This window comes from Trachymyrmex septentrionalis, unplaced genomic scaffold (assembly GCF_001594115.1).
Source record: "Trachymyrmex septentrionalis isolate Tsep2-gDNA-1 unplaced genomic scaffold, Tsep1.0 scaffold20, whole genome shotgun sequence".
Taxonomy (NCBI): Eukaryota; Metazoa; Arthropoda; class Insecta; order Hymenoptera; family Formicidae; genus Trachymyrmex; species Trachymyrmex septentrionalis.
The window spans coordinates 5,664,403-5,680,413 of record NW_017305180.1 but is presented as its reverse complement, the minus strand read 5'-3'; the positions used below and the strand labels follow the sequence as shown (position 1 = coordinate 5,680,413).

The window sequence follows — 16,011 nt, the reverse complement described above, 5'->3', positions numbered from 1 at the left end:
AATATAATAAAATAAACATGTCAGATATTTATAATTTTAATATTTAAAAAATTCTTTATGCATGTACAATACATAATTAAAACAATAATAAAAGAATAGAATTCATAAAAATGAAATCTATAAAATACGCATAAAGTGTTCTTCAAGCAACATTGTTTGATGATAACAATCGTATTTACCGAGCGTACTGAAGAAAGTACTTCGGTACTTGAACACTGCTCCGCTTTTAAACGAACGTGTGCGCAGCAATATTAAAAAGCAAGAAGTACCAAATCAGGTAAGAAACAATAAGTCTGTTTTTTATTGCTGCACTCTGAACCGGTGCAATAAGTTGAAGTAAAATAAACGTATATTGTGTGTACCAGAAAGTACAGCAATGAAAAACAGATCTAATGAGCGCACGTTCTAAAATAAAACGGCAACAGCTTCGTAGAGCAGACTCTTTTAACGACGATAGTAAGATATTTATTTACGATCTGTTACAATCAAGGGTTATAATTTTATAATTTTTTGCGTCATATTTTTTTAATAATCTATAATTATTTTCTCTGTGTGTATAATTATTTCTGATATTATTTATTGGCAATGTATTTACAGAAATATTGAAAGTGTTTTGAAATCGTGTTAGTTTTTTCGAAATATTTATTTGTTTGTTACTCTCGTTTTGTTTTCTCTTTCTATCACTAAAGATACGATGTTTTAAAATGTTGTCCTAAAACTTTTTTAATTAAAAATAAAGTTCTTAAATTTTTAATAATTTATATAAAACAACATAAAAATTATCTTAATATCTTCAAGAATTTTCTTTCGCAGCGTTGTTTAAAGAATCAATCAGCTAACAACAAAAAAGACTTCCGGAAAAAATGTTAACACACATTATACATAACTAGTAACATCAAAATAAGAATTTCAAGTTTTTTGTCAAAAAAATTAAAAGCATTTATTGATAAGAATCCGCTACTTATACTTTAATGGCAAAAATCGAAAGTCTGCCTGATGACACAGATGTTTACTGCAACGAAGGTTTTCACTATAATTCGAAACTTTCTACTCAAGTGCACATCCTGTGGGCGGCTCGCGTTCGTTTAGGTTCACCGACTCGCGTGTCCGAAGCTTCGAGATACAATTCACAGTAGCTAAAAATTGCACTGCTACTAGGTCTGCAAAAACTATAATTTACGAATAAACTCTTCCAGATACAGATTCTTCCTCTATTAATTAATACTTTAAGAAAAAGTGGCAAAAATTTAAAATAATGTTACAAACTTCTATCCTGTAAATAAGATTCTCTAATTTTACATTATATTCAGTATAATGAAATCTTTATATCTTTATATTTTTATCTTATTCAATAATTTATATGTATTCTTATAGTTAGATAGACTTATATAGTATCAAAATATTATAACATTTTATACAATACCAAAAATGGAAATGCTTTAATTCTACGAAAAAACAAAAAACAAAGAAACAAATTTATTTAAATATGAAAACAACATAATAAAAATTATCCACAATGAAAGTATGATATAGTAAATTTTAAGACATAAAAATTTAACCAAATCGAATGTAAGGAAAATAATCGGTTATAATTTGTCAATTTTTTTCAACTTACTGCTTACTACGCAATATTACTCCCATTATAGACGATCTATAAATAAAACACATATTAATTCAAAGTCAATTTAAACTCGTTTCTTAAATGCTAATTAAGAATTGTGTTAATACATATTATCAATATTTTTAAAGCTAGTTAATTTATTCTCGATGCAATCTTTGTTTATTAAATATAACATCTTTATCATCACGTTGCAGTTTGAAAGAACTGATCCTTGACCGCAATGGCATCAAGGATCTACCGGATGAAGTGACACGGCTGAGAAACTTGAGGAATATTTCCCTCGTCGGAAATTTACTCAATACCGTACCATCCTTTGTCAACATGCGAGCTCTTACTTTGACAGTAAGTTAAACTTTTATTATGAATAATATAATAGATAATAATAAAATGATTTAGGGCTAAAAAATCCTTTAAATCTATAAATTGATAAGAATCATATTTAAAAAATGAGAAATTAATAAGTTACTTATAACAAAATTCAATACAAATAATTCTATTTAGAACTTTATGTAATGCATAAAGAAATATGTAAAAATTTAGAAAAAAAACTATGTATATAAGGATGTATCGGATACATAAAAAAAATTAGAAATATATTATAGATGTCTATAATGTTAGATTATGATGATAATGATAAAGTAATGGAAACTACAACGCTTCTACAGTAATATTACATGTGTGAATCTTAAGCGGCTTTTATTGATTCTCTTTATTCGACCTTGACCCTTGTAGTTTAGTCTAACTATTCGCACGTGTCTGACACATTGACATTTTGTTACTGACTATCCCTGTTATTGATTATACATATTATGACAAAAATATGTTTCGCTTGCAGTATTGTATATTGCACTGGTATTAAATAAAAATATCCTAAAAAAAATTTTTAATAAATCATTGTAACGTCGTTTAACTTTTTCTTATATGAAGGATATTATTATTAATAATTAAATTTAATTTCTTAAAAATTTAAGACTTGTAAAGTTTAAAGGATATTGATTTTTCTTATATGTATAAAAAATTAATGATGTTATTACACAAAGAAATGTTCTCTCTGAAAAGTTTTGCGTAATGATTCATTTTTCTTAAACATAAGATTTTATTAAACAAGAATATGTCATTTCGTCACATTAAATTAGAAATCTCATATATATGTAAGGACAGTTGAGAATTAGCACAATCATTTTGTTAGTCTTAACAACTAATTGTAAGATATTTATTAAATTGAAATGTTTGTGAAGATAAAGTTTAATGTTCTTATAAAAAATGAGTTCAATTTATAACTTTGATTTCCCTTCGATGCACGAATAAATCTCTTTCACTTTTCATTAAAGATTTCCCGTAAAAGAGAACAGTTTGACGAGTCTATATATAAATCTTTGAATTTGACAATGGGTAAAAAAACAATTCAAATTTTTGAATTTTTTAAGAAAACAGTTTTTATTTTTAAAAAATATTTTATAGATAATGGTAAAAGTGATTTATTTAATTTAAGATGTCTGAAAAAGTTTTTATGTAATTTATAAACAACATACAAATATTTTTAATACTAAAATATTTTTACACACATATACGTAAGAATGTATAATATATTCCTGCATATACATGTCTGATTAATAACACAGGAAAAATACTTGGTATATAAAATTTATTATTTAAGTTCAAACAAAATACAGAGAAAGAATGTGTGTGTGTGTGTGTGTGTGTGTGTGTGTGTATGCAATTTTTAATTTTATATATATATATCTAATTAAAATTGCAATTATTCAAAGATTATTTTTGTATATTCTGCTCAACTATATTCATAATCTGGTATGCAAAATAAAACTTTAACACTTAATTTTTAGCATTAAATGATGCTGTTATTATACTCCGTTCTAATAATGTAAATTATAATATTAGCTCATTTTTTAGATTTATTTCAGTTTTTTTCTTCAGTTCCACAATTCACAGTTAACTTTTAATCGAAATTCTTATTATTTTATCTTTTTCTTTAGACAAAGAGAATTGAAAAGAGATGAGAATAAGGCCGTAGTCCGATTCACTCAAAATTATTTTATCTTTATTGTTTAATTGTCAAATGTTAAATAAAGACAAATAATGCTTATGAGTGATGAGAGAGCGGCGTTGTGAAGAATATGAATCAGACCGCAGTTTAAATCTCGGTTAAGTTACCGTGAGATCATTAAACCTAGACAAAACAACTTAATTTTGGATTAATTTATGACTCAGCTTTCGCCGAGTACAACAAAAAATTCTTATAGACTCATTAAATGTTCCCCTCCACGGAAATCTTTAGTAAAAGGCGAAAGATTTATACGTGTTCTGAAGGGAAACCAGAGTGACGAAGTAGTGCTATAACGATCTTATATAAACAGGCAGACTAAATTTTACTTACAAGAGACACTCCATCTTAAAGGCCCTCTTCTGGCCAGATTTGGAACTGATAGCGTCCAATTTCCTCTAATCTTAGAGAATGATATACTGGATTCAGCATACCTGATCTATCTTAGAGCGTTTTTCAGGAAGGATACAGTGAATCATTACATCTTTGTTGTTTGTTAAATAAAGGTGAAATTATTTAGAGATAGCTTACACTTTCATAAAAATAAACCTTAGTTTACAAAAAATACTTTTAGATTGCTTACACCTTTGTAAAAATAAATATATTGAAATCTTCTTTTAATCGAAACGCTAAACATTAAAGAATAAATGTTAAGTAAATGTATACATCTTTGTTGATAAGAAAGATATAATTAAAAAAAAAGGAAAATAAATTTAGAAAAATCATTTCTTTCAAAAGTTAATTGTTGACAAAATTTAAGTAAAAGGCTTCTTAAACAATTAATATACCAAAAATTAGAAACTTTCAATTTAAAGAAATAAATATGTCATATAATCAAATATTTCAAAAAATATGATTATGAAAAAAATTAAGATAATAGATATACTATACCTATAAGTATGTCAGCTAGGATTTAATATGTATGTACTTTTAAAATAAATCCTCAACAATAAAAACAAATATTCTTGTTTAATAAAATTAAGACAAAACAAACTTTTAAAGTTTTACTGAGCGCATCATATCTTTATTAATTAATTATCAGCTTTTTTACATAATGAAAGTCTGGATTATTTAAATTCTATAAATCATTTCTCTCTAAAATTTTTCAAATTTTTTAGATATTTTATTTATTTGCATGATGATCCACAGGAAGTTCTGTCGAAGACAGATCACGGAAAGTCTTATAAGGATGAAAAAGCCAATCATAATAATTTGCACAAAATCAATTTAAGAAACAATCAGCTGAAAGGAAATATAATTTTGGGAAATTACGGCGTAAGTTTATAACATCTACGAAAGTTTTATTTTGTTTCAATTCTATATATTTGTTTTTTTCTGCTTCATGAATTTACAAATAAAAAATCTTCGAAAAAAAACAAGATAAAAGAATAGTTAACATCAAAAACATCAAAAGTAACTCGATGTTTATTATCTTTTTTTTTCGTGAACAAAGAATCTGACGCATCTGGACGTGAGCGAAAATAGTATTGAAAAATTGGACATTAGTGCTCTGCAAGAATTAAGAAGTGTACGCTGTGGACGAAATAATTTAATGGAATTAACTCTTTGCGGCCGACACCTAGTATCCCTTATTGCTGGTAATAATAGTGAGTATAGATTTGTTTTAATATACATTGTATAATAATATATGTATTTTTTATTATGTACTTAATATATTGAAATAGAGTTAAAAAACGAAAAATAAAAGAATAAAATTAGAATAAAAATAATCATTTTTACAGGATTGAAAAAACTAATCATCGAACCTGTGCCAATTAATCTGGAGCATTTAGATGTTTCCTAGTGAGTAAATGCAATATAATAAAAATTAATATACATAATATCAAATCTAAAAATTTTACGAAGTACTAGTTAAACCTCAATCTTAAAAGTTATTAATCGATCTACAAAATTTGTTAAAATCTTTGTATATTTCAATTTTTTACTATTTATATTTTTTATTCAAACACTTTAGTTGTAGGCTAAAGACAAGAATATTTAAAAATAATTTATAATAAACACGCTATTTTCTAGCAATTAAATATATATTTTTTTAGCAAGTTCTTTAATATATTATTTAATAATATACTAGTAAATTTTAAAATGTATTTTTTGTTGTTTAATTGTTTTTCTATTTTATGTGAAAAACTTGTACTTTTTTGGTTTTGCTCTCAGCAATAATTTAGATGCGTTGCCGGAATGGACAACTGAATTGCCAGCATTGCGCGTCCTTTTCGCGTCGCACAACGCTCTCACGGCTCTCCCAGACAGGTTGTTGTCACAACCCTCGAGACTAGAAGTTCTCCATCTGCCTCACAACCGGCTACAAGCCCTACCACCACCCAGGAGACCATTGAATATCGTACATTTAACTCTGCAGGGCAACATGTTGACCACGTTGCCAACCAGTTTTTTTACAAATACCGAAAAGTGAGACATATCTCATATAAAATTTAAATTTTATTGATAAACATATATATATATACATATACATATTTACGTTTCAAAATTGATAACAGAAATGAGTAATAATAATAGTAGTAATATAGCATTTTAAAAACAATAATCACTTTATCAAATTTGAATACAGCTACTCTTAACACATATTTGACCGTCTGAAATATAATTATAACTTTTTTTTCGTAAATATTTTCCATCAGAGTTTAAAATCGAACTTCTTTCTAGAATGAAAGTTTTAAACCTTTCCAACAATCGACTCTCCGAACTTCCATATCGCGAAGAGGCCGGGAAAATTCACCAGGGATCGCATACCTTGGAGAAATTATACATCACGGCAAATTGTCTGACCGATACCGCTCTAGACGCTCTCGCGAAGTTTACGTCCTTGAGAATTCTTCATATTGCTTACAACACCTTGGATACGCTTCCAGAAAGGTGAGCCTATCTTTATTCTTTGTTAAAAATATAGAGAAGAACAATGATAATTTTATATCAGTTATCATATAATAATTTACGAACGCAAAATGTGAATATAGATAATAAAAAAACATAACAGTAAGTTATAAAAATCAGTCAATCGAAAAGTGAAATTCGATTTATGTGTTGATATAGATAAAGATATTTTAAATAATTTTATGATGTTTGTTATTAAAATTAATGTGCAATCCTGCAGTTGCATAGCTGCTTGGGGCGACCTGGAAGAATTGGTGTTGTCTGGAAACCGATTGCAGTACCTTCCGGATAATGTGGCAAATCTGCGACATTTGCGCGTGCTACGCGTGCATTCTAATCGGCTATTAACATGTCCTACCTTCAGTAGAACAGCATCCTTGAAGGTGAGGTTGTAGATGCGAATATCAATCATATCGAGCAATTTGCATAAACGAAACACAGCTCGCAATCCGATATATTATTCTTTTAATTAGACGGAATAAATATATGAAAATTATTTATTAATTCTCATTTCGTTATTTATTAAATATACATAGATTAATATATAATGTAAGCTTTAGTAGATATACGTATAAAAGTAAAGGATATATACAATATGTATTTTATTATAGATGCATAAAAAGTAGAAAATCTAACAAAAATATGTAAAAACACGTGGAATTTTAAAATTATCTTTTTCATTTTCCTCTCTTTTTATGACATTGTTTTATTATATAAATTAACTATAAAAAATTATTTATCTATAAATATACATTGTAATTATTGTTATATATTAACATTTTTGTTTTGGTATATTTTTGTTACCATAGAATAATTTTGGCATAATAGTTCTGTTGTAACATAATAAATGTGACACATTTCATGAAATAACAATGTTTGGAGTGTGCTTATTTTCATAAAGAGCGTATATGACAACGTAGAAATATATCTATAGAAGGATATAAAAGTATTAATAATACATGTAGCTGGATAATAAAAGCACAATAAAATAAAATATTTATTTCGTCCAGGTGCTAGATCTGGCACACAATCAATTGGATAGGGTAAATCTGGCTACACTAGTACCACCACAGCTCCAATTTCTTGATATATCCTGCAATTCTCGACTGCATGTGGACCCACGACAGTTTCAAGATTATAGATCCCAAAGGCCAATATCTTTGGTGGATGTATCTGGACAGAACAGACCCAGTTTACCATCTCATCCGCATCAACAAGAAATCGTAGCGGCGGAAAAGAGTACCGAACAACCATGGCGATTGGGTTTTTCGGAAACTGCCGGTTCGCGCGAAAAGTAAGATTATTATTTATATATATATATTCTATTTATTTATTTATTTCATTTATTATCTTTCAATTCATTTATTCTTATAAGGTTAATAAATTAAAAAGAAGAGATAGACAAAAAACATTACTCTCTTATTGCAAGAAATTTATTTTTACGAAAAAATATCTACAATACTATTTGCATTCCGATGAACTTGGAAATTTCATGTTTGTACACAGGCTATACATTTCCCAAGTGCGAATACCATCTTTTTGCAACATTGAAGGTCTGTTTGGCATATTTGATGGTGGTTCCAATCAAGAAGCACCTAGCGCTCTTCAAGAAATGATTCCTCGCCTCTTGCTGGAGGAACGAACGGTCCGGGAAACGTCGAAAGAATACTTGAAATATACTCTGTTGTCAGCACACAGAGAGCTCAAGGAGAAGGGTCAAAAATACGGCGTAGACGCAACTCTGATCCATATAGTGAAATTGTCGTCGCAGCAGGGATATTCAAAATCCACGATCAAATATTCTCTTAAAGTGGCTTCCACCGGGGACGCTAAAGCTGTCCTCTGTAGAGCTGCGGGTCCTTTGACTTTCACCAAGTCTAAAAAGGCACAGACAATTAAGAATCAACTTGGTAATGCTGCCATGTTCCCGTTAGTAGTGCCCGATCCGATACATGAAGAAGTGACGCTGGAAGATGACGATGAATTTGTCATAGTTGCTAATCGGAGATTATGGGAGGTTCTAAGCGTTCAAGAAGCTGTGAGAGAAGCTAGAGCCGAGGCCAGTCCTGTCCTGGCCGCCAAAAGACTTCAGGATCTGGCGCAAGCTTACGGCGCAGAGGATAATTTGAGCATCATTGTCGTCCGGTTGGCGGGACCAAGTCCAGGCGACATGGATCAACTCATGCGTGAACTCAGGCATGTCGTTGGTAAAAATAGAAGTCAAAGCGATAGTGTGTGTCCTTGTCCTTGTTGCATGCCGCCAGCGACGCACAAGCCACCAGCTGCCTGCTGTTGTCACGCAAATGAAGGCTATTATCTTAATGGCGTGTTAAAAAATATTGTAGGCAGGTAAGGAAAATTAGAATATTACTGTTATTAAATTTAATAGAAAGTAACTTAATCAATATCAAAACATGAGAAGACAATAATAATGTCCTCAAACTATATCTAATAATCTAATTATATAATTTTATAAAAATTGATGATATTTTAAATAATATTATATATTTTGTTTAAAGAAACACATATATATTTTTATTATGCAAAAATCTATTAAAAAGTATCAATTAATATTCTAATAATATTAAAAATTAAAATCGAAATTTTTAAAATTATTAGAATTATCTCTTTTGTCGAAAATGTTGAGATTTGTTCTTGTTACTTTTATAAAAATTTATCCTACTATTTTTCTAACAAATAGGAACTAAAAATTTTAATATGTTATTATTTGGCATTTGCAGATCCAATAAAGTCCACGGTGGTTCCGGAAGGTACTTCAAGAATTCCAGATCAATGCAAGACAACGAAAGTCCTCCATACAGAGACGACCGCAGTTCGCCAAGTGGACAGTCTGATCAAGCCAGTGACAGCACTTTCAAGTCTCGTCATCCATCAGGAAGGATGTGGTCTGGAAGTGCGGCTGCTAGGGCAACAAATAAAGCTCACCAGAGTGCTCTCATGCAGGAAAACGGCATGCGAAAAGTAAAGTCGAGTCTCTTTGTCGATATTCTTTAGTGAAAAATATTTTCACAAACGCACGCTGGCCAAAAAAATGCTAAAAATTATAATTTTTTTACTGAGGTAGTAAATACGGCAATAAAAAATTGATGACAGTTTAATATTATACTTTGCACCCGATGTGTTTATAAAACGTACACAAGTATGATTATAAATAAGGAATATAGACTGTGTTTCAATAGCTGGCAAAACTAGAAAATCTACAGAATAATAAAAAAGTCCACAAAAACTTTATGTTTATTAAATCATTAGTAATATACTTTTAGAAAAATATAAATTTTGTAGTGTTAATAATTATATCTTATAAAATACCAAAAATAATAATTAACATTAACAATGACCACCTTTAGTTATAACAGAGTTGACTTTTTAAAATTATTAATTACTAAAATATACACATAGCTAGTATCAACTGACGTAGTACCAAGCTTATTTGTCGTCATTTTAATATAAAAATAACATCTTTAATATTATTTAGACTCTAAAATGACAATAAATAACGTTAGCTTGTTATTTGACTAATAATTTTATAAACACAATTTTGTAGCCACTTTTTTGTTACTCCGTGTAGTTTACGTTATGTAAACTACACATTTTTAGTATTGGCAATATTGAAATACGATCATAAAAGTAAGATATAAAAAATATGGAATCTTTATTTGAATTTTTTTTTATTTTTCAGGTATCAACTTGCCTTCCTACGCAAGAGGATGCTATCTCGGAAAGATCCAGTGCTCTCAGTGAGGAGCAATTTCGTTGCTGGGAGTATATGCTTGAGCAGAACACTCAGTTACTATTCGATAAGGAGTTAGACACGTTGACGAAGGCGCCGTTACATCGCGGCCAGTCAAGGTCGACGCCGCAACTGGGAAGCAATCTACCCTTCCTGTCGAAGAGGTTCGGCAGCGCTCGATCCTTCAACCCTTCGTTATCACGACCACCGATGGTCCGTTTCGGCAGCGGACGAAGATTGCTGAATGGCGGACCAAATGCTGCCTATTTCGGCAGCCTACAAAGGTTGATGCCGTACAATCTCGAGTACGACTTCGCCGTTATCCAAGAAAGAAACGGCATGGATTCATTGGAGCAAGACGCCACGAGGATGCAGCAGTATTGGGGAGTTGCCACTACAGAATTGTAAATAAAAATCTAATGCAAATATACCTACTAAGTATAAGATAAAAGTGCAAAAAAGCAAAAAGTTTATATACATTTAACAATGAACGAGTTTAATAGAAATTAGAGAAACGTTACGTCAATATGATAACGTTTACGTAAGTCCTAGCCTGAAAAAGTTGCCTTTATGTTTTAAGAATTCATATTTTGCAGAAAGCACATGCAGCATTTCATTATCATTGTCATTGTTTTAGATTGCGGAATATAACGCGGAAATTCATTGTGTTAAATCGTTTATATCGCGATAAATTAATTTGCACTTACTTATGTGAACAATCCAACGTAACCAAAGTGATTTATCTTGAAAAGCTTGACGGCACAAAGTAATTATACCTTTGTACTCTAATTATCATTTGCTAATGAAGTAATTAACCGAATACAATGTGACGAAGCGAAGAGTTAATCGGCAACAAACGCGCACAATTGCAGTAATAATATCGATCGTGTTGATAACAATGGCATGGCCAAGATAAGCTATGGAGTTCTTCGAACCTCGTAGAAGGAAAGACGACGGGATTTGTACCGTCACTTCGGTAATTCACTCGTTTATTGCAGCTGATACGCGTGCAATAAAGGGACCGCGGAAATCACGGTGTAGACTTTACGCTACACAAAGCTTGCCTTATTTCTTTATAACGGTAGACACGCGGAAGATCTATATCTATTTTATTGCGGAACGACTTTACGGCGCTGAATTGCTGAATCACTCCGCAGAAAATGGGCCAAATAATAGAGATCGAAGAAAATCCCTTTCTGTGTAGTCTTAGAAGTCGAAGACTGATTTAAATATTAAAGAATTCATTTTTTTTATCGAGATTTATCGTATATTCTTTTATTGGATCGTTTATATACTTTTTGTTTTTCAAATATTAACACATTATGACGATTTGAAATCCTCCGAGACGAGCTCTCTTTACTTTGATTTAATTAAGGAATACAAAATGCTGCCAAATTTAACATTAATTGCGAAAATTAATCCAAATTCGCAAATTAATCCAATTCGAATTTCTATTCTTTTAATGTGTCAATTTTTTCTTTATATAGATTTTATGTTACCTTGCAAATCTCAGTTGTTTCCCAATCAACACATAATATTTAAAAAATATTTTTTAAATATTTATTAAATATTATATTTTTACGTTAAATAAATATTTAAAAAACGTTTTAAAAACATTGTCTGCTGATTGGGTTGTTGCTCTGTATTTTTATGTTTAGCATGTTTAGATATCTTGCTTTATATTTTTTCCTTATAAAGTTTAGATTGTTTAGAAATACTTTTGTATATAATTATTATGTAATAAGTACAATTTAATATATTTTTAATATTATAACACACTTCTGCGATAAACTATTGACAATGTCAAGAAACACGTAATACTACTGACGCAATCGATGCGATTTCGTGTTTTCTATTAAATGTAACGTATTGATATTAGGCTTATAATGTACAGAGTGTCTCTAATGAATTGATTACATCACTATAATTCTGTGCGAAATATTAATCGTGTTATATTAAATATAATCAAAATATTGAATTGTTATTTTATAAAAATAAGAGTATATTACAGTCATATATAGATAAAGAATTGTAACAGGATATTTAAATCAACACTCTTACAATTCCTTATTTCAATCTTTATTACAATTTTTTAGATCTGCTCCAAATCTATCATTTTACTGTAATATTTATTAACTTAAATTCTTTCGATGATTAGTAAGACATACTGAAGTTTGTAGAAACTTCTGTTTGAACAAAATAATAGAGTTGAGCAGAGACACCATATATTTATAGGAAAGCTTAAGTCGTGTATTACATATGCGATCGAAGAGCATGCTTCCGAAATGAATTCATATGTCTTTAGTCCCATAAATATATTTGCGTCATTTAAACATATTTTATTCTTCCCCTTCGGAATTATGCTCTTCGATGAGAAAAAAGAATCATATGAAGAAAATATTTTTTATAAAGAGTGAAGAGATACTTTTTTATTTTTTGATGTAATATAAAATATGCCGGAAGAAAGTATGTTCCAATAACAGACTTATATTTGTCTGAAATGTGAAAATTCTTCGATCGTAAGGTAGGTTGAGTGCATTTAGGAAGAAAGTTTAAAAGACAACAGTTTAAAAGAAAAGTTATTCTACTAGAGTCATCGTATTATGTAAAAATATAAATTTTCAAAATATTTAATATTCGCGATGTAAACTCCATTCTAAAAAAGAAATACAAGTATGTAGTGAATCATTTCGAATATATGAAAAAAATGTTGTCGGTACACACTTTCTCCGGGACGCCGTGTAGCAAAACTGTACCTGAGGCTGGACCAAATAAATCATGGCATGCAGTGACCTATTGTTGTCAGAGCAAATAAACTATACATTGCAAATGGTGGTGCATTCAAAATTTAACGAAAACATTCGGTATTTTTGTACATTTGTAATTTTTCGTCAGAAATTTCAAATATGTATAAAATTTCTTGAATATTTAAAATTGATACATACATATTTTGAAGACGGAATATCGATCTCGTAACTTATTTATCTGCTTATTAAGTCTTTTGCGTAATTTATCTTCTCAATCGTAAACAAAAGTAATCAAAAGCATTGTACACAATTTTTTTCTTTTCTTTTTTATTTTCCTATTTTTTATTTATTTTTTCTTTTTTGTCAAGTTTCAAAGAATAAATTTCGAGAAAAATTGCACAAAGGGTAAAATAAATTATTATGTAACAAGAAGAAAATTCTGCAACAGAATTGCATGAATCCGTCGCTAATTCTAAAACACGCCATCATTCGTTACATTCTAATTTGACTTCCTGTCCAACACGATATCAAATAATCGCTTCCTTCCGTGACTCGATTGCAACAGATGAATTCAACAGACAGCAATATTCGAGACATGTAGCATTCGGTTACGTTCTGTCCATCGATTAAATTCTTCGCGTTAGCCTTGGGCAGCATTATCTTATTTGTAGCATGCTATTATACCGATATCATTTTGAATTTTCTTGTTCAAGTCACGAAAAGAAGCTAGACAGTAGGAGATTTAGAGAGAGAATGAGACTTTTTACTTTTATACAAATTACTGTAAAAATTGTATGAACGATAAGAAAGAAAGAGAGAAAGAGAGAGATGATATTACTTGATGGATATAAAGTTTACTTTTTTCTTATAAAAGTTTCAAATAAAGCTTAATCAGAATAATATTTAAGGTAGAAAATTAAAATGTCAAGAGAAAAATATTACAAAATTTAAAAAGAATTAGGAGGATGAATATTATACAAGATTTTTCTTTTCGATTAATTTCTAATTAACAGAAATTTTATTTACATGTATATTTAATGATATTCAGTGTAAAAAATTAAACAGTTAAGATTAATAATTGAGAATTTAAAAAATCGCATTACGTGTATATGTATTTTGATAATATTACAACTTGTAATTTTACCTCGATTTGTGTATTTGTGATTTAAAGCGATTTTTCGTCGTTTTACTTAAATTTGTTAAAAAATCGAATATTTTTCAACATCGCGAATATAGAATAAGAGTAAGTTTCAAATCGCACGTGAGGGAGAATTATCTTACTGATTCAGCACGTGCTTTTCCTTCGACCATTCCACCGAGAGCACGATAAGCAGTTTCTTTATCGAACTTTGGAATCTGTCAGTTATTTGCTGCTATCGGCAGCTGTTAAATTATGCCGCCAGTTTATTAATTAATTGGTAGTAACCAAGAGTTTGCGAATATCTTGATTACAGAGCAATCCATTTATCGGACGATAATACTTTCTCAAATGTATATTTTCAATCACACGATATACTTAATATAATATCCATTTTTATTGTCACGATGAATATTCTGTTGCTAAAAATATACTGTTGTTAAAAAATAATAAAACTATTAACAACTTTAATACAACATAAGCGCTAAAATGTAAAATATATGCCTGTTCTATTTTTAGTCTCTCTCTCTGTTAATAATAATAATAATAATAAATAAGCTAATTTTTCAATTAGTTTATTAAAACGATTTTTTGGCGAAATAGTTTAGTTATGCAAAAAAAAAGACAATTATGTGAGGTATGTTGTTAATCTTTCACTGAAATCATCAATAAAGTAGAGAAGAACATTAAAATGTTTAATTAACGATTAGTAATCAGAAACGATTAAGCTCAAGGAAGTGACTTATATATCATGTCTCACTCTACATTTCTTTTCATAACAATTTTAAGCTATCCGACACGATTTCGTAACTTCCTAAAACTATAGATGTAAATAATCGCAAGATGTAAAAACGCGCAAGAGGGCACTAAGAACGAACTTGTTATCGACATTTATCGTGCAAATAAAACGCGTAAAGAGAAGATAAATATGACTTATTGCGGTTGAATTTTTTCTCATGATAAGCATCGAGCAAACTGGAAAACAAGCATGTCGTAAATAAGCATATCGAAGTGTACAGCTGCAAGAAGACAATAGAACTTATCAGAATTATCGCTTTAACTCCGATCTCATCGGCTCCCGGAGCCGAAACCTGAGAAAAGTGCATGATTACATAAGTATTTTAATGACGGTATGCGATACGACCGAAGTACAATCCGGTACTAAGATAACCCAGGTATCAGGTCTTTTTTTCGACTGGAGACATCAATATATTAACATTTACGATTTCAAAAGAGATATTTCGATGTTTTCGTAATACCAAAATTTCTTTGACGATATTCGATGCTAGAAGAGAAATTCCTCTAAACATCCCCGTAAGGTGACCCTTAGTTATTTCTGTGGACATACATATTCTATAAATAGTACTCGATTTGCTGACTCATCCCAACTTTAAGTCGATGGAAAGAAGAGCTAAATGCAAAAAATGGAAAAACAGATCATTGACTCGAACTAAGATCAAGTCAGCAAATTGAATACGCTATTAGGCTAATATTACATTTGTCCATTTGTATCGTACGATAATTTTTCAAATGCGTTAATTGGAGGATAGAAAGTATGTCCCTATCCTACAGCCAATCAATAGACTTTTTATCGACAAAAATTTGTCGTATAGCAAAACGAACAAATGTAATATTAACCTTATAGTGCAGTGAGAGAAAAGTTTTTTAATATTTGTGATTATAATTGCATGGCAAAAAGTATTATGATTAGGAACTCTATTTTATTACAATTATTAATGTAATGTTAGTATAATAATAATAAATAATAATTATTATTAT

At 29.6% G+C, this 16,011-nt stretch overlaps 1 protein-coding gene across 5 annotated transcripts in view; it reads left to right on the top strand.

Moving 5' to 3' along the window:
• The window catches only part of LOC108747611 (protein phosphatase PHLPP-like protein), a 43,595-nt gene extending 32,840 nt beyond the window's left edge, over positions 1-10,755 (top strand). For 3 of the 5 annotated variants that reach the window (XM_018485190.1, XM_018485189.1, XM_018485191.1), the window contains 11 exons: positions 1,816-1,963; positions 4,833-4,958; positions 5,137-5,290; positions 5,426-5,486; positions 5,859-6,113; positions 6,369-6,578; positions 6,817-6,979; positions 7,607-7,890; positions 8,103-8,945; positions 9,338-9,578; positions 10,297-10,755. In XM_018485190.1, the coding sequence (XP_018340692.1) occupies positions 1,816-1,963; positions 4,833-4,958; positions 5,137-5,290; positions 5,426-5,486; positions 5,859-6,113; positions 6,369-6,578; positions 6,817-6,979; positions 7,607-7,890; positions 8,103-8,945; positions 9,338-9,578; positions 10,297-10,755 (2,944 nt within the window). Of the gene's footprint in view, positions 1-210; positions 278-1,815; positions 1,964-4,832; positions 4,959-5,136; positions 5,291-5,425; positions 5,487-5,858; positions 6,114-6,368; positions 6,579-6,816; positions 6,980-7,606; positions 7,891-8,102; positions 8,946-9,337; positions 9,579-10,296 lie in introns of those variants that run through there. The other 2 variants (XM_018485193.1, XM_018485192.1) reach the window with 2 other exon arrangements.
• The last annotated feature ends 5,256 nt before the right edge of the window (positions 10,756-16,011 follow it).